Source organism: Mauremys reevesii, linkage group 5 (assembly GCF_016161935.1).
Source record: "Mauremys reevesii isolate NIE-2019 linkage group 5, ASM1616193v1, whole genome shotgun sequence".
Taxonomy (NCBI): Eukaryota; Metazoa; Chordata; order Testudines; family Geoemydidae; genus Mauremys; species Mauremys reevesii.
In genome coordinates, this window is record NC_052627.1 from 91,029,895 (window position 1) to 91,048,996 (window position 19,102).

The 19,102-nt window shown below is 43.1% G+C and overlaps 1 protein-coding gene across 3 annotated transcripts in view; it reads left to right on the plus strand.

The window, feature by feature from the left end:
- Positions 1-1,888, plus strand: part of CNGA1 (cyclic nucleotide gated channel subunit alpha 1) — a 41,525-nt gene extending 39,637 nt beyond the window's left edge. For all 3 annotated transcript variants that reach the window (XM_039542188.1, XM_039542190.1, XM_039542191.1), the window contains exon 10: positions 51-1,888. In XM_039542188.1, coding sequence (XP_039398122.1) covers positions 51-1,435 — 1,385 coding nt within the window. In that variant the 3' untranslated portion in view covers positions 1,436-1,888. The remainder of the gene's footprint in view (positions 1-50) is intronic.
- The last annotated feature ends 17,214 nt before the right edge of the window (positions 1,889-19,102 follow it).

Below are 19,102 nucleotides of genomic sequence, written 5' to 3' on the forward strand. Positions count from 1 at the left end.
AAGCAACAAAAAAGTCAAAGAATTTTAAAGATTTTTATATTTTATTTTAGGTTACCTGGAGCAAGGTCTGTTGGTGAAAGAAGAACTTAAACTTAAACAGAAATATACAGGAACTTTACAATTTAAACTAGATCTACTGTCAGTCATACCAACTGATCTACTGTACTTTAAATTAGGTCTGAACTATCCAGAATTAAGAATAAACAGAGTACTTAAAGTATCTCGTATGTTTGAGTTCTTCCAGCAAACAGAAACAAGGACAAACTATCCAAATATCTTCAGGATCTCCACTCTTGTCATGTACATAGTGATTATTATTCACTGGAATGCATGTGTGTACTATTCTATCTCCAAAGCCATTGGATTTGGGACAGACACATGGGTCTATCCAAACACCTCTGATCCTGAATTTGCCCGTCTGGCTAGAAAATATGTATATAGCCTCTACTGGTCAACGCTGACCTTGACCACTATTGGGGAAACACCTCCTCCAGTAAAGGATTCTGAGTACTTCTTTGTGGTTGTTGACTTCTTGGTTGGGGTGTTGATCTTTGCTACTATTGTTGGTAACATTGGTTCTATGATCTCCAATATGAATGCAGCCAGAGCACAGTTTCAAGGAAGGATTGATGCTATCAAGCAGTATATGCACTTTCGAAATGTGAATAGAGAAATGGAACAAAGAGTTATTAAGTGGTTTGACTACTTGTGGACAAATAAAAAGGCAGTGGATGAACGAGAAGTTTTAAAATATCTACCAGATAAATTAAGAGCAGAGATCGCAATCAGTGTTCATCTGGACACATTAAAGAAAGTTCGAATTTTTGCAGATTGTGAAGCTGGCTTGTTAGTTGAACTAGTCTTGAAACTGCAGCCTCAAGTCTACAGTCCAGGAGATTACATTTGCCGAAAGGGGGACATTGGTCGAGAGATGTACATTATCAAAGAAGGTAAACTTGCTGTAGTAGCTGATGATGGAATTACCCAATTTGTGGTTCTAAGTGATGGCAGCTACTTTGGGGAGATTAGCATACTTAATATCAAAGGCAGCAAAGCTGGCAATCGAAGAACAGCCAACATTAGAAGCATTGGATACTCAGACTTATTTTGTCTATCTAAAGATGACCTCATGGAGGCTTTAATAGAGTACCCAGATGCAAAGGTCCTGCTGGAAGAGAAAGGTAAGGAAATCTTGCTGAAGGATGGGTTACTGGAGATAAATGTTACAAATACAGGAAGTGACCCTAAAAACATTGAAGAAAAGGTCAGTCAAATGGAAGGAGCAGTGGACAACTTACAAACAAAGCTTGCCAGGCTGTTGGCTGAGTATGATGCCACACAGCAGAAACTGAAAAAACGACTGACACAGGTTGAGAAAATACTGAAATCAAATATGCAGTTTGAATTCTCAGATTTAGAAGAATTAGATAAATAAATCTGGAGTGTCAACACTAGAATAAAACACTGGGGACTGCCACTAGCAGTTAAGGATAAATCCTGCAAGATACCGAGTGCCCTCAAGTCTTATCTTTGATGATGTGGCCCTTTATTATAAGCTACTACTTAGTCATGAAACATCACTTATTTCCTAGTAGGCAATACACATACACAGTAAATGTCAAGAAAAAAATAAGAAGAAGAATCAGGAATAAGAAAGGAGCATAAATATTATCGTTTTCATGCTAGGAAATGCTACTCAGTCCTGGGCTTGCAGTTATATTTATGAAGTGCATACATAAATTTAGTGTCTTGATATTTAATCTCAGTGAAAATGTTACAATATAAACCTATCAATCATTTTGTCTTTTATAATTGTATGCCCTTCAGGACAAGGACTGTGTATTTGTATTTCCTCTGTATTTTGAAAATAGCTGGTATATGTTAGGCCCTAAAGCAAAATAAATAATAAATATTGGTAATATAAAATGTTTGCTAATGGATTATTTATATTATCCTTTATGTAACATTGTAAAAACAAGTGCATTTAATCTACGTACTGTGTTGATAGTCATGCAAAGTTGTACTGCATGTTATAATTTTTTATAATTTTCTTCTCATTCACTATATAAATAAGGAAACATTTGGTAAGATTTTTATTGGTTATCTGAAGTCTGCATAGGTATACAATAGAACCTCTGAGTTACGAACACCTTGGGAATGGAGGTTGTTCATAACTCTGAAATGTTCCTAACTCTAAACAAAACATTATGGTTGTTCATTCCAAAGTTTACAACTGAACATTGAGTCAATACAGCTTTGAAACTTTACTATGCAGAAGAAAAATGCTGCTTTCACGTTATTTTTTAGTAGTTTATGTTTAACACAGCACTGTACTTGCTTCTTTTTTGGTCTCTGCTGCTGCCTGATATTGTATTTCTGGTTCCAAAGGAGGTGCATGGTTGACTGGTCAGTTTGTAACTCTAGTGTTCATAACTGTGGTTATACTGTAAATATAATATGGCCTTTAAACAAGCCCCTAACCTCACCAACCTCATTGTCAGAAGCAAGCTCCACACAGACCAAGACACACCAACTCAAAGTGGCACCACACCCTGCCAGTAGATGTACAATAGATATAAAACCCGAATACATATTTCCACAGCTACAATGATCAATTCCTCCCACAACACACCTTTCAAGATCCCTGGGTCCTATACATGCCTACCACAACCTGTGGTGGACCTCATCCAGTGCATCAAAAACAACTGTATGGGTGAAATCAGACAATTACTACACTCTCAAATGAACTCACAGGAAACTGATAAAAGACAAAAATAACATATCATCCATGGGCACTTTTCACAAAGTGATCAGTTCATCTCTGACCTATTAGTCATCATCCTCAAAGGAAACCTAAACAACTCCTTTAAAAGACATGTCTGGGAACTTAAATTTATAACTGGACACTAAAAATCATAGTCTCAACAAAGACACTGTAATTTTATAGCTCATTACAATAATTGTAACCCACTAACCCTTGTTTGGTCCTATGAATGCAGAGGTGTTAATTGCCCACTTCATTTTAAGTGGTTTCTTGCAATGTATTTAACCCTTTATGTTTAACATGCTGTCCCACCATGTATTTAGCTGTGACACTCTGGTTACCCTTTGCAGACCTGAAAAGCAGCTCTGTGAAGCCTGAAAGTTTGTGCCTTCCACCAACAGAAGTTGGTCCAATAAAAGATATTACCTTACCAACCTTAATTTTGGCATTTCCTAACTTCATAGTGTTTGGCTTGGCAACCTTTAAAAACCCTATAGTAAAATAATATTATGTGGTTTATTATTTATATTGCTGCAGCACTTACGGGACCAAGTCCTATTTTGCTAGGCACTGTACAAGCATTTCAGAAACAGTCTTGAATGGCTTACTCTAAGAGTCTAATTAGCAAAACTCACAATTTGAAGAAGGGTATGAGATGTTACCTAGAGTAGGGCAACTTGTGGTTCAGTGGTAGTAACATGAAGTAGCTGCCAGATATCACTGTTATGGTGTTGATGTGTTTTAGTGAAGAAAAGTGGACATCTATTGCAGGGCTGGCCTTACCATGAGGCAAATTGAGGTGGCCGCCTCAAGTGCCAGACTGGGGGAGCGGGGGCACCGCTAGGACCCAGAATGTAGAAAATTGTGTCTGCTGCTGGTGCATATGTATTCTCCCTGCTCTAGATGCACAGAGATGGTGGAGTGCTGTGCTGGAGGAAGGAGGGCACAAGAGACATAACAGGCAGGCAGGAGAAAAGGTGAAAGGGAGTAACAGAAAGCAGCAGGAGCTGCAGGGAGAGAGAGGAGAAGGAGCCTCTTTTGTACCTCTCTAGCACCCCCAGAAGCCTGGACTGATTAACACCAGCTTCTCAGGGAGCTTCCTGTTTCCTGCTGCTTCCCTGAACCCACTTGAGGAGAATAGGCAGTCAACTGAGTAGTAGGAGCCAGTTAGGCCCTTAAGATGCTGATATCTTCCCTCACTCAGGCCCAGCTATGAGCCTGCTTATTTGTCCCCTTCAATTGAGTGTTGAGAGCCACTATAGCTGGCACAGAAGAGCAGTCATGAGTGAAAGAAGAAAATACCCCTCTGGGGCAGCATTCAGAAAAAGGAAGAAAGCAAAGGAAACTTTTCTATCTAAGCAGGAAGGAGCTCTCCTGAGATACATAGACACAAATGTTCACGGTGAGCCTTCCGGCCCCAGTGAGGATGTGAGTGGTGAGGAGATGCCTGATCTTCCAGTTAGTCAGAGTGCAGGTGACCTGGCAACTACTGCAGCATCCATATCTCCATCTCAAGTGGATGTAACCATGCACATTCCTGAAGAAAAGTGTAGATCAGAGAAGAGTGTGGTGGAAGTGCAAGAAACAGCTACTGCTGAGTTTAGTTCCTTAAGTCTAGATGATCCAGGACTGTGGACCCACTTGAGCAGTAGCCTGAGGGACTTCCTTGTACTGCATGGGCCACAGCAAGTGAAAAACTTCATGTTCTCCAAAGACAATGAAAATAGAAGTTTCCATCCAACATGTTACTGGTGTGAAATCCCCAATGGTGACAAAGTGGAGAGGCCATGGTTTATGTACTCAAAAGCCCAGAATGCTGCATACTGTTTTTGTTGCAAACTCTTCCAGTCTAATGTTCCAGCCACATTGAGTTGTACAGGAACAAAGGACTGGAAAAATCTGACTAGAAATCTGGCATGCCATGAGAAGGCAGCAAATCACCAGAGAGCATTCCATAGATGGAAAGAACTTGAGATGAGACTAAGGTTAAAGGCCACCATAGATGATCAGCATCAAGAGAAGATTGCATCAGAGTCTCTTTACTGGCAAAATGTTCTGAAAAGGCTCATTGCCATTGTGAGAATGCTTGCTACCCAAAACCTAGCACTGCGTGGCACTTCAGATCAGCTGTATGTGCCAAACAATGGAAACTTCCTTAAAATTGTGGAGCTGATGGCTGAATTTGATGCTATACTCCAGGAGCATCTAAGAAGAGTCACCACCCAAGAAATGTACACACACCACTACCTTGGAAAAACAATTAATAATGAGATCATACAGTTACTGGCAACAAAAGTCAAACAGAAGATTGTGGCAGATCTGAAGTCAGCAAGATATTACTCTGTTATTCTGGACTGCACACCTGACATCAGCCATACAGAACAAATGACTTTAATGGTGTGTTTTGTAACAACAGAACCTATTGAAAATGTCCCTGCAATGGTGACTGTCAGAGAGCATTTTCTAGAATTTCTTGACATTGCTGATACTAAATGAGCTGGTATGACAAATGTGCTTCTTAAAAAGCTGGAAGATACGGGAATTGCGATAGCTGACACGAGAGGTCAGGGCTACGATAATGGTGCCAACATGAGAGGAAAGAACAGAGGAGTGCAGACATGGATCCGAGAGTTAAACTCTCAAGCTTTTTTTGTCCCATGCAGTTCTCACTCACTGAATTTGGTGGTCAGTGATGCAGCATCAGCTTCTAGTGAGGCTGCTGAATTTTTTAATGTAATTCAAAGCATCTATGTATTTTTCTCTGCATCAACTCATCGATGGCAATTTTTGAAGCAACATCTAGGAACATCCTCTCTGACACTGAAGACACTGAGTGTCACATGATTGGAAAGTCGAGTGGAGGCGATAAAACCTATCAAACACTAAATTGGGAAGATAGATGATGCCATAGTTGCCATTATGGAGGATAATGCTATGACAGGAACTTTTCATGGGAGAACCGTGGCAGAGGGAAATGGAATCACCAGAAACATACATAACTTCAAATTTCTGTGTGGCTTAGTGTTGTGGCATGACATACTGTTTGAAATAAATGTTGTAAGCAAGAGACTCCCAGGTGTTGACCTTGATATATCTGGAGCAATGGAACAACTGGACAAAGAAAAGTCATACTTACAGTCTTACCGGTCAGATGAGGGATTTCAAAATGTTCTGAAGAGTGCACAGAAGTTGGCAGAGGAACTTCACACTGAAGCTATTTTCCCACCCATTCAAGAATACAAGAGTCACTGAAGAAGACGACATTTTGATTACGAGGCACGGGATAATCCCGTAAGGGATCCCAAACAACAATTCAATGTTGAATTATTTAACCAGGTGCTAGATTGTGCAATACAGTAAGTTGAAGAACGTTTCATGCAGCTCAAGGAACACAGCAGTATATTTGGGATGTTGTATGATATTCCAAAACTCCTCACTATACCTGAAGAAGACCTACACCAGCAATAGAGGTGTAGGTCTACACTAGAGACAGTGTTGAGGGAGGCATAGGGGTGTCATTTGAGCTCCCCACCTCAGGTACCAAAATGTTTTGGGCCGACCCTGATCTATTGTGGAGGTCAGACTAGATGATCATAATGGTCCCTTCTGACCTTAAAGTCTATGAGTCTATTGTCATAACCACAATTTTTGGAGTTTTAATTGGCCCATAAGGCTGCGACATCAGTAATGGCCACTAGATGCCACTGCTGTTATGTGAACAAATTTTCTTGACAATAGAAATCTTGAACCAAAAATCATTGAATGCAAAACAAAATGCTGCATTTCTAATAGAAACACCAAATCATATGCTGGTGTATTTCAGACAGATAGAAGTTTTATAATGTAAAATATTGAATTTTTCAACTTTAACAAGCATGTATTTGCTAAAATAAAACTATGTTTAAAGTTTTCTTCTGACAAAGTAAGTACTTTGAAATAAAAATGTAGGGGTTATGTGTACACCCATGGGCGGCTCTAGGGATTTTGCTGCCCCAAGCACTGCAGGGAGGCTGCCTTCGGCGGCTTGCCTGCGGGAGGTCCCTGGTCCCGCGGATTTAGCGGCATGCCTGCGGGAGGTCCGCCGAAGCCGCGGGACCAGCGGATCCTCCACAGGCATGCCGCCGAAGGCAACCTGCCTGCCACCCTCGCGGCGACCGGCAGAGCGCCCCCCGTAGCTTGCCGCCCCAGGCACGCGCTTGGCGTGCTGGTGCCTGGAGCCACCCCTGTGTACACCCCAATCATATTAAAATTCTTCCACATTGTTTATCTGTCAACATTTTAAAAAATGTTTTAAGGTTCATGATAAAGACACTGTAGCTCTTGTAAATCATGCTGTATTTTCTGAACATCCTAAATCCCTCAATTCTGCAAAATTTTAAGTGTATGCATAACACTACTTCCGTGAGTAGTTCTGCTGAAGTCAATTGGACTTCGTAGATGAGTCAAGTTGTGAACAAGCTTCAGTATTTGCAGGATCAGGACTTAGCAACTGGGGTTCCAGTTTGGTCCATTATAGACACAGAACCCACTATATTCAAATGTGGGTTTCAATTTCAAAGAACCCTGCAAATCTGAACTGTTTTGTTTCAGAATTCTCATCTCCAGAATTTACCATTAAGAGTGAAACAACTGTCAGTCATAAATGTATTCAAATATGGTTAGGAAGTCTTGTGTATTTAATAGATTAAATCTATGGTGTATGAAATAAATATCTACAGTACTGCAACAACTTTTAAGAACTTGTCATTGAAGTAAATCCCATCGATTACAAACATATTCTTCAATTCCTGTTTTGTGAAGTAAAAATCTTCTGAGACATTCTGATAGTGAAGTTGCTGAGTATGGATAGTGTTTGATTTTTTAATCTAACAATAGACTAATTATTTATTAAATAACATGTTCAAACCAAAGCCATGTGGAATTAAAGAGGTAAAACATCTAAAATAATGAAAAATTGTATTTACTTAAGTCACATTATATACAATTATTTTTTATTTCAAATTTTATTTAAGATTTTCTGTCTTGGGTTAAAAATTCTTCCAGTTCCTTTATTATAACTGACAAAGACTGCACTGTGTACAGGGTTTCTATCTAGATTGTAATCTACTCTGTTAGTTCAGTATGGCCATTCTTTTCTAGCCATAACTCAGAACACCCTGACTTACTGCCCTGACACTTAAGATTTTTTTTCTGTCCTCTTCACATATGTCCTGAATTATTCCAGTAAGTAGTTTTCATTCTTTTACTTATAGGGCTTATCTACATGGAGACTTGGGGCATGTCTACACAGCCCCGCAGTTCAAGCTCTGAGGGTGTGAATAGCAGTGAGCACCAGAGTGCTGTGCTGTAACTCCCCTGTGTAGAGGCTGTGGGCACAAACTTAAAGGTTCTTTGTTCGCATTAATATAATCCTGTCTGAAGAGGATTAAAAAATCATAATGAATTTTCATACTTAAATTTGCGTCATTTCTATTTTAACAATCCTTCCAAACAGACATAAAAAACCCTCCAAACAGCAACACTCTTCCCCCAACTTACTCTCTTTATAGATAAGGGTGCATTTATTGCCTCAACAAGAATTAACAACATATATATGTACAGCAGAACTCAGAGTTACGAACACCTCGGGAATGGAGGTTGTTCGTAACTCTAAACAAAACATTATGGTTGTTCATTCCAATGTTTACATGGCTTTGAAACTCTACTATGCAGAAGAAAAATACTGCTTTTAATCATCTTCATTTAAATGAAACAAGCACACAAACAGTTTTCTTACCTTGTCAAATCCTTTTTTTAAACTGTCCCTGTTTTTGTAGTAGTTTACATTTAACACAGTACTGTACTATCTTTGCTTTAGTTTTTTTGTCTTTGCTGCTACCTGATTGCATACTTCTGGTTCCAGATGAGGTATGTGGTTGACCAGTCAGTTTATAACTCTGGTGTTAGTGTCAGGGACTCGAACCCCGACAGCAAAGTTCGTTGTCTGACCGCAGAGAGACAGGCAACACCAGCAAGGTCCGATCAAAAGCTCTTTATTGACAAGTGCACGCATCAATAGAGAGCAGCTCGGCTTCAGAGAGAACCAGCCCCCCTTTACAGCTTAGTATTAGCCTATATAGATAGTTTTATTACGTCATAGATCATTCACTTAAGCAACCCAACCCCCTTTGTCTAACAACTAGAAATTAGACACCTTTTAATATATACGCATGCCTAGTCTCTACCGTATTAAATTGTTAATATCTTAACAAGCGCCAAAAGTTAGGAATGTAAGGGAGTTAAACACACCGAAAACTAAACCGGGGAATTAGAGTCAGAACTGTGGGATAGTGTTTCTTATCAGTTCTTCAAACACTGTTCCTAACATAACACAGCTGGTACCAACCCCTCACTTATCTCACTCTTTCCCAGGGCTTTGTGAGACAATGCTGCTTCTCAGTATTTCCACTCTGGGATTACCCAGAAACCTCTGTTAGCCTGACTTCAGTCAGGTTGGCATAACTGGTTTTGTGCTACATCTTTATTCAGGCCTAACAATCCCCCCTTTGTCCCTAGAGGACCAACGGGACTCTTGGGACAACAAATTACCGCTTGGCAGGGCACAACCGGGTTACAGTTTCTTCAGTTGCAGACGAAGCTGCAAATCACCTTCAGGGGTAACAGTTCGTTGGTCTGGGGCACTGACTATAAATCAGTTAGGTACACCAAGTGGTCTAATTTCCCAGATGTCTCGGTAAATAATTCAGTCCCACATGCATCCTCCCCATGGACCCGGCAGGATCTGGTATGTGGGAGCCCACACCCACCCTAACCGGTCCAAATGATTGGAAGGAGCACTGTAAATGTTCACACTTCCACCCAGAAAGTGTCCAAGTATGTTTTCCTGACCACAGATCAGATGGTACTCCTGTGTGTCTATAAGGGCAGTGGGCCAAGTCCGGTGCTCAAGATCACTATGAATGGCCATCAGCTGGTCATTCAGGAAAGCCTGAATTTCTAAACATACTAGATCCCACTGCAATGCCTTCCCAGCCTCAGTGATATTCAATATCATCTCTGTCAGTAACTTGTGGGTCATAGAACTAAGCGTGGAAATGACATGTAACTCACCAACTCCAGCCTGTACTTGGGTTAGTTGAGCTCCAGAAATAAAGCTAGTGGCCTTTTCTAGTTGGCCCAATTTCTCATCATGTTCTTGGCTTTTAAGAATATTCCAAATGGCTGCTGCACTATTGGCCCCAGCCCACAGGGATCTGCTCAATCCCCTCTTTTTCCAGAGGAAATAACCCAGGCTCTCTGTTGTACTAATCTAATGGCAGCCCCTTGTGAGCAATCTGGGTATGTAAAAGCGATCTGAAAACTGGATAAGGACAATGTTATTTAAAATGCAATTAGGGAGGGCAATACATGCTGAAGGATTTACCCAAAACACAGGGCGCAGCCTGTAGAATAAACCCCAAAATCCAATCAATACCACATTCCCAAGCATGGGTCCCACAAATTTTTCCTGCCAGTGTATAATTCTTTGTTTCTTCACCAGGGTCAGTTCTCAATGTCCTTTTTGGTCAGGAATTCCTGGACTTTGGCAATGTCAGTGGAGTGAGTGTTTCTTCTTCTTTCCCAAAACAGATGTAGTCCAGCATTCTACAGGGGAGAGATTACCAGTACATCACCCTGTAATGGTTTTGCTTTTTCTAGAAAAGCTTAAAGGCACAATAGATTTGTCAGTGGACAAGGGAGAGGTTGCTAGCACGTCACCTTGTCCTTTTTCCCTGCTGTCCAGAAAGCACAATAGAACTAGAAAAAGGAATAGGCTAACCATCAGTAGGAGAATTCTCCTGAGGTGGAGGGGTCTTTTTGCAGTGAGAATCCTGGGTCCAGGCAGTCAGTCTTTGGCACTTCACAGCAGTGTCGGTAGTCAGCAGGACTCAATAAGGGCCTTTCCAGCGTGGAGCCAAAGCAGTCTTTCGCTGGTGGATCTTTACATTGATCCAGTCTCCTGGTTCCAAGGAGTGGCAGAGCTGCTAGGGTCTTTGACTAGCGCTTCTTTACCTGTGAGAAAAGAAACCTAACACATTTTATTAGTGCTTGGCAGATCTTATAGCTGCGTGGGCAAATTTAAGTCCCCCCCCTTTTCCTTTTTGGGTGTTAGCCAAGTCTTAGCTGTGAGCAGTGTCCTTGAACAGAGTCAGTCTCTCATCTTTAAACTGAGCATGTTAACTATTTTTTCTCAGTTAACTTGTTCTTTTTCCTTTTCCCTTCTTGGCTTTTTTTTTTTTAAACCTACAAAGGAAACTTTTACTTTTTACTTATACACCTTTGGTTAACAAAGAACACATACACATTGCCATTTTACAGTACCTTAGTCTTATTATTTAATATATGCCACATATACCCTTTCACTAAAATAGCCTTATTACAGAGCTTTGGAACAACAAACCAGGACAAGCACACCCACTTTGAGTTCATTTAATACAACCTCTAGTCCAATAGCTTCCCACCATCCCCAGTCCTCTGTCTAGAAGTCTGACGTAGCCAGAAGGATCCCATGTACAAGATGGGGAGTGGGTTAACTTTTCATGTCCTTGCTTCCAAAGACTGTTGATATGCAAATTGTAATGACAATTTTCAATTAAAAGATTCGGCCAATGAAGTTTCTTTTTTTACTTAAGGAAATGCATCAGACTTTAGTATATTACATTTTTGCTGATGTATCCAAACACTTTGTATTCTAAGTTGAACAAAACAAGTATCTGCATTCCAATCCAACCCTTCTGCTTGATTCCAAACCAGACCATCCCATGAAAATATTGAACACAACAATTTTGGCCACGAGACAAACTCCACAAGACAGAACATAGAACACAAAACATAATTTTTACTGTGCTAGTAAATGCATGGTACGTTGAATGCTGTTCAGCTGGCAATAGTTTTCTTTAATTATCTGAAAGACAAAAACAGAGGTCTGCCCCTTCTGGGCAGTCAATCATTACTTAAAATACACAAATACTCTTGTTGATTCTAGGCAAAACAGGGGAATTACCCCATATTTTCTTGTATGTGTTTCATAGGCAGCCCAGGTTTTAGTGGCTTATACCTTATTAGTTAAATAATTTGCATTAATACAGATGCTTTCTGGTTTGCTTTATACTTTTAACTCCTGCTTTTAAACACTGAAAGAAAACATCACCACTTATAGTGCTCTTAGAGCCTAATACAATTTCAATTACATAGCACTGTATACATCCTTTAGCTAATTTAACAAATTGTTCATAGCCAAATGATTGCAATCCAATAATTTCTTTACCTGAATTCATTTACAAACATTTTAAAGACACCAAGAACTTTTTTTTTTTTTTTAGCAGTGGTACAAAGTTCAATTGCTGTTGTCTTCAGCAATTACAGAGTTAACTTTTCACTCTCCTTTAAATCACTTGATTGTCTCCTAACAGCCACTTATTAATTCAGATTGCCATTTCAAATATCCTTCTGAGTATTTGAAAACCCCATGCTCCTTCCTTTTACTACACCCTGAAAAGTTTTTAACCTGTTTTCCAATTTCTCTGTCTGTTGCCTGCTCGCCTGGGCCCAATCCTGTTTTTCTCGCTGAACCGTCCCTTTCATGGGCACTAACTTGTTCCACTACCAGTTTAGCCAGGAGGGTGGGCTTCTTAACTAGCCCCCACCCTTCTGGTCTTTGCCCTAAAACATTTTTTATGTACAAGACTACCCGAGTCCTCCCTTGTGAGGCTTGCCACCTAGGCAAAAACGCATGGCCCATTGGCGTTTAACTATTCAATTTCCTCTTGTAGCAAACACACTGCTGTTACGGCATATGCTGAGCACAAATGGTTAAATTTTAACAAGTCCCTGAAGGACTGGTACTTGCTTAGCCAGGGCTTCCTTTTCTAACTGGAAGTCCTGTCTCAAGGCCTGCAACTTGCCCTGACGCAGGTTTGAGTTGCCGCCTGGTTCATGATCTATGCCCTTAATTGCTCAATTCTAGTTATCAAGTACACATCTCTTCCCTTTTCTCCAACTACTCTATTGCCCAGTCCTACTACGACTGGGGGGTAGATCCACCTGCCACCCTTCCGGTCAACCAGAGTGGAAAGAAAAATGCTAAACCCCTCTCCAGTTCTGAGACTTGCAGCGGAGAGTGGGCACACCTTTAATTATGCAATCCTCAACGTATAACACCAACAGTACCAAACAAAACAAACATAAAATAACAAGGGCAAAACAAATAGATGGTGTAAATTCTGCAGGGCTCCCCCATTTTCAATTGCTCACCAAACTGTGACAAATTTCTGTTACCAATTTATCCCTCATGTCAGGTGATCAGGCTGACACTGCAGGATGTTGGGGGAACACACCATATAATCAAATTTTAAAGCTTCATTAAAAATAATAAAACAACAATGAAGGGTGTTGGGAACGCTCCCACATCACTCAGGAAAAATATGAATGCCCCAAGCCTTAAGCCACTTTAATACTCACACATGTCCAGACTGGCCACATCTGTGTATAACAGTCAGAGAAGGGGAATAGGTGGACGGGAGATTATCCTGTATACAGCTTGTCCAGAATTTCCAACATGCTTCCGCTCTTGGGAGAGCTGTTCTTTACACCCTGGAATCACCTGCAGTGTCTCTTTTAGAGATTCCAGTTCAGGTCAGCTGCCTGTGGCTTCTCCAGTTTCACCAGGCCAAGCTGAATTTCAAATTAACCCGTTCCTAGACAAATTGCTCACACTGTCAGAGGCTCTTCTTTGGTGATTAAAAGCTCCTTTGAGATATATGATCTTATCTAGATTGAAGGTACCTTCTAATGGACATTGTTTAGATGGATCTTCACGCGTATAAAGGTTCCAATTCTCTAAATACCTGCAGGTTTTAGGACCATAATGTATGTACATGTAATATGCTGGGGTACCCTTAGGGGGTGAGGTGGAATGTTTAGACTGTCCCTCCCCCATTTTCCACTTACACACACAGAGAGGGTGCCCTGTCCACGCTAGCAGCTCATAAACTAAGGATCTCTCCCTACAGGGCACTCACACAGGAGAGACTAACGAGGATGACCACGACTCTCCTACACCTCCCTTCAGCAAAGAGCGTCGGCTAGTCTCTGGGAGAAGGCGCCGTTTACTCTGATTGCGTCCAGTGAGATGATCAGACTGTCAGTAGCCCACACAGAAAGGAGAGGGGAGGGAAGATGGGTTCACACACTCCTAGATCCAGGTAGCTTCCTCGCCGGACGATGCCAGGCCGAGTCAGCCCACCGTGGGTTGGATCTCCTAAAGATCCACTAGTTACCGGGCTTGCGTTAGAGTAGTCCTGGTCACGAGCTTTCACTTTACAGGGTACTCTGGGCGTCTTCTGGTAACAGTCACTCACACTGGTGCGCGCACACACACACACCAAGGCCATTATTTCCTATTACCACGATACATCTTATCTTGCTGCACAGTCAATAAATTCAGATGGCATGAGCCCAACAGAGACAGATGTCCCCACAGACAGTCTTTCTCCCAGTGTGGCTCTGGGGCATATGCTGCGGGATTTTTACAAGAGCTCTCCATACAGCTTCAAAAGCTACCTGGTTCCAGAAATCTCCTTTCAATCTTTAAGTATTAGAGACAACGGGGCGTCCCCTAGGCACTTACTGCCAACTTGTCCCATTTGGTAAGGGGACTCTAACCCCTCTTCCCCACGTCGAGGTAAAGGGACTCTAACCCCCACCTCCCGTGTCGAGAGCTCACGTACCTCTCCAGGGGACTCAAACACCTGGACTGGGACTCAAACCCAGGCTGGGACTCTAACCCAGACTACTTGGATCCTGCGCAAACCTGGACTGGGACTCTAACCCAGACCTAAGTTGTCAGGGACTCGAACCCCGACAATCTGCACTGGGACTCTAACCCAGGCAACCTTGACCCTACTCAACGGGTAGGTGGATGTTGCTGGATTTCTACGAGCTTCAGCTGGTTCACAGAACTCGCCTTATCGCCGACGCAGAGATCAGATTACCAGGCAAGGCTCCTCTAAACCAGAGGATGCGCGCTGCGTTGCCTCAGAGTCTGATCCCCCACCGGAGAGTCAGACAAAGTCCCGGCGGAGTCGCCAAAGATGTCAGGGACTCGAACCCCGACAGCAAAGTTCATTGTCTGACTGCAGAGAGACAGGCAACACCAGCAAGGTCCGATCAAAAGCTCTTTATTGACAAGTGCACGCATCAATAGAGAGCAGCTCGGCTTCAGAGAGAACCAGCCCCCCTTTACAGCTTAGTATTAGCCTATATAGACAGTTTTATTATATCATAGATCATTCACTTGAGCAACCCACCCAACTTTGTCTAACAACTAGAAATTAGACACCTTTTAATATATACGCATGCCTAGTCTCTACAGTATTAAATTGTTAATATCTTAACAAGCACCAAAAGTTAGGAATGTAAGGGAGTTAAACACACCGAAAACTAAACCAGGGAGTTAGAGTCAGAACTGTGGGATAGTGTTTCTTATCAGTTCTTCAAACACTGTTCCTAACATAACACAGCTGGTACCAACCCCTCACTTATCTCACTCTTTCCCAGGGCTTTGTGAGACAATGCTGCTTCTCAGTATTTCCACTCTGGGATTATCCAGAAACCTCTGTTAGCCTGACTTCAGTCAGGTTGGCATAACTGGTTTTGTGCTACATCTTTATTCAGGCCTAACATTAGTAACTCTGAGGTTCTACTGTAATATCTTTATGAGGGAATTTCTTTCAAGAAAAAGTCAGCATTAGAAAAGTAAATACACATTAGCCCTGAAAATACAAGCACGCTTACCAACCAAAGACATCTACTATTTACTTGCCAAGAGGTCATACATGTATTTTGCTGGTTATAGAAAACTAAAAACAAGAATCCAGCCAGGCCTCTTTACAAGATGATCCTTTGGCCTTGGCTACACTTGTGAGTTACCACGTAATAAAGCAGCCCCGGGTGCCCTAGCTCACTCCCCTTCCACACTGGCAAGGCACGTAGAGCATTCTGACTCCGCAGGTACAGCGCTGCTGGTACTCCACCTTGGCGAGTGGAATAACGTTTGCTGCGCCCCTGCTGGAGCGCTGCAGCGTCAGTGTGAACGAGGTGTTGCGTTCCTGTGCTGTGATCAGCCTCTGGAAATGTCCCATAATCCCCTTAAGTGAAGTGGCCACTCTTGTCATTGTTGTGAAATCGGCTGCAGGAATGTGGAAATGCCCTTTCAAATGCCATTTCAGAGAAGCCGGCTGCTTATCAGCTCCGACAAAAAGCAAACACTTACCGTTTGCTTTGAGTGAGTGAAAGGTGGGGGTGGGGGGTCTGAACTTACAAGGCAGCATGCTGACACATTCTGAGCACCCCAAAACCCACTCTCTCTCCCCCCGCATACACACAACACACTCCCTGTCACACTCCACACCCACCCCATTTGAAAAGCACATTGCAGTCACTTGCATGCTGGAATAGTTGCCCATAATGCACCACTCCCAATGCCACAGCTAGTGCCGCAAAAGTGGCCACACCAGTGCACTTGAAGCTGTGAGTGTGGACAGACTGCAGCGCTTTCCTACTGCACTCTATGAAGGCTGGTTTAACTCACAGTGCTCGACATCTGCAAGTGTAGCCAAGGCCTTTGTTAGTTATAACATAAAGTGAGTTCAGAACAACAAAAACAAATGAATATTATATACTATGCACACTGAGGGTATGTCTACACTATAGGATTTCGATTTTACATAAACCAGTTTTGTAAAACAGATTGTATAAAGTAGAGTGCACGCGGCCACACTAAGCACATTAATTCGGCGGTGTGCGTCCATGTACCGAGGCTTGCGTCGATTTCCGGAGCGTTGCACTGTAGGTAGCTATCCCATAGTTCCCGCAGTCTCCCCTGCCCATTGGAATTCTGGGTTGAGATCCCAATGCAAAAACATTGTCGTGGGTGATTCTGGGTAAATGTCATCACTCAATCCTTCCTCCAGGAAAGCAACCGCAGACAATCATTTCGCGCCCTTTTTCACTGGATTGCCCTGGCAGATGCCATAGCATGGCAATCATGGAGCCCATTTTGCCTTTTGTCACTGTCACCGTATGTGTACTGGATACTGCTGACAGATGCAGTACTGCACTGCTACACAGCAGCATTCATTTGCCTTTGCAAGGTAGCAGAGATGGTTACCAGTCATATTGCACTGTCTGCCATGCCATTGTAAATTGGCGATGAGATGACGGTTATCAGTCGTTCTGTACCATCTGCTGCTATCATGGGTGCTCCTGGCTGGCCTCGCTGAGGTCGGCTGGGGGCGCATAGGCAAAAATGGGAATGACTCCCCAGATCATTCCCTTCCTATGTTTTGTCTAAAAATAGAGTCAGTCCTGCCTAGAATATGGGGCAAGTGTACCAGAGAACCAGAGAGCACAGCCGCTCCGTGTCAGAGCCCCAGAGATCCCGCAGAAATGATGAGCTGCATGCCCCTACACCAGGGGGTGCCCCTACACCAGGGGGTGCCCCTGCAACAACCCCACCTGTTGCTTCCCTCCTCCCCCAACCCGCCTGGGCTACCGTGGCAGTGTCCCCCTATTTGTGTGATGAAGTAATAAAGAATGCAGGAATAAGAAACACTGAGTTTTTAGTGAGATAAAATGAGGGGGCGGAAGCCTCCAGCTGCTATGATAGTCCAGGCAGGACATTAAAGAGTGCGAGGGGGAGAGGAGCCCAGCCCCCGCTGCTATGATAGTCCAGGCAGTACAGAATCTTTTCTTTAGACATGAAAGGGGTGGGGGCTGATGGAGCTCAGCCCCCAGTTGCTATGATGAGGACGGTTACCAGCCATTCTGTACCGTCTGCTGGGAATGACCAGGAGTCATTCCTATTTTCACCCAGGCGCCCCCGGCCGACCTCACCAAGGCCAGCCAGGAGCACTCACAGGATGATGACGAGGACAGCTATCAGTCCTTCTGTACTGTACCGTCTGCCACCGGAGAGGGGAGGGGAGTGGATGCTGCGGTTTAGTGCTGCAGCACCCCGTCTACCAGCAGCATGCAGTAGACATAGGGTGACACTGAAAAAAGGCGAGAAAAGATTTTTTTCCCTTTTCCTTCGGGGGTGGGGGAAAGGTGTAAATTGACGACATACACCCTGAAACACCCGGGAAAATGTTTTTGACCTTTCAGGCATTTGGAGCCCAGCCAAGAATGCAAATGCTTTCCGGAGACTGCGGGGACTGTGGGATAGCTGGAGTCCTCAGTCCCCCCCTCCCTCAGTGAGCGTCCATTTGATTCTTTGGCTTTCCGTTACGCTTCTCATGCAGCACTGTGCTGAGTCCCTGCTGTGGCCTCTGTCTATCGTAGACTGGAGATTTATTCAAATGCTTTGTCATTTCATCTTCTGTAACGGAGCTCTGATAGAACAGATTTGTCTCCCCATACAGCGATCAGATCCAGTATCTCCCGTACGGTCCATGCTGGAGCTCTTTTTGGATTTGGGACTGCATTGCCACCCGTGCTGATCAGAGCTCCACGCTGGGCAAACAGGAAATGAAATTCAAAACTTCGCGGGGCTTTTCCTGTCTACCTGGCCAGTGCATCCGAGTTCAGATTGCTTTCCAGAGCGGTCACAGTGGTGCACTGTGGGATATCGCCTGGAGGCCAATACCGTCGATTTGCAGCCACACTAATCCTAATCCAACATGGCAATACCGATTTCAGCGCTACTCCTCTCATCGGGGAGGAGTACAGAAATTGGTTTAAAGAGCCCTTTATATCGATATAAAGGGCCTCATTGTGTAGACGGGTGCAGGGTTAAATCGGTTTAACGCTGCTAAATTCGGTTTAAACGCGTAGTGTAGACCAGGCCTGAGTTCTAACATGCCTTGATCCTAATTACGAGAGGTCGTATGAAATGTAGTTTATAAAGTGTAATTAAAACAATGTAATAGTGTCTGCTAATGTGCACTAATTTAGAGACCTATTATGAATGACTGAATTTTGCACACTAGCGGGTGAATGAGCAATAAAAAAAGGAACGCTAAATATCAATATAATTAGAACATTATTTTGCAAAGTGTAGTTTGGACTCAAGTATTTATTAAACAACACAAAGACCGCAACCCTGTTAAATGACACTTGACCTTGCTACGCGCAACGCAGTAAAAGATGAGTAAATATAACCGGGCCCCAGAGCTGTCATCATTTCTCTTCCCTTCCCCCCTGCCTGAGACGCCTCCCGTTCAGCCTCTCTCAGGGCAGCAGGAAAGAAGTGGGCGGAGCACGCTCGGGCTGCCCGGCGGCCCGGGAGCTGGGGGGCGG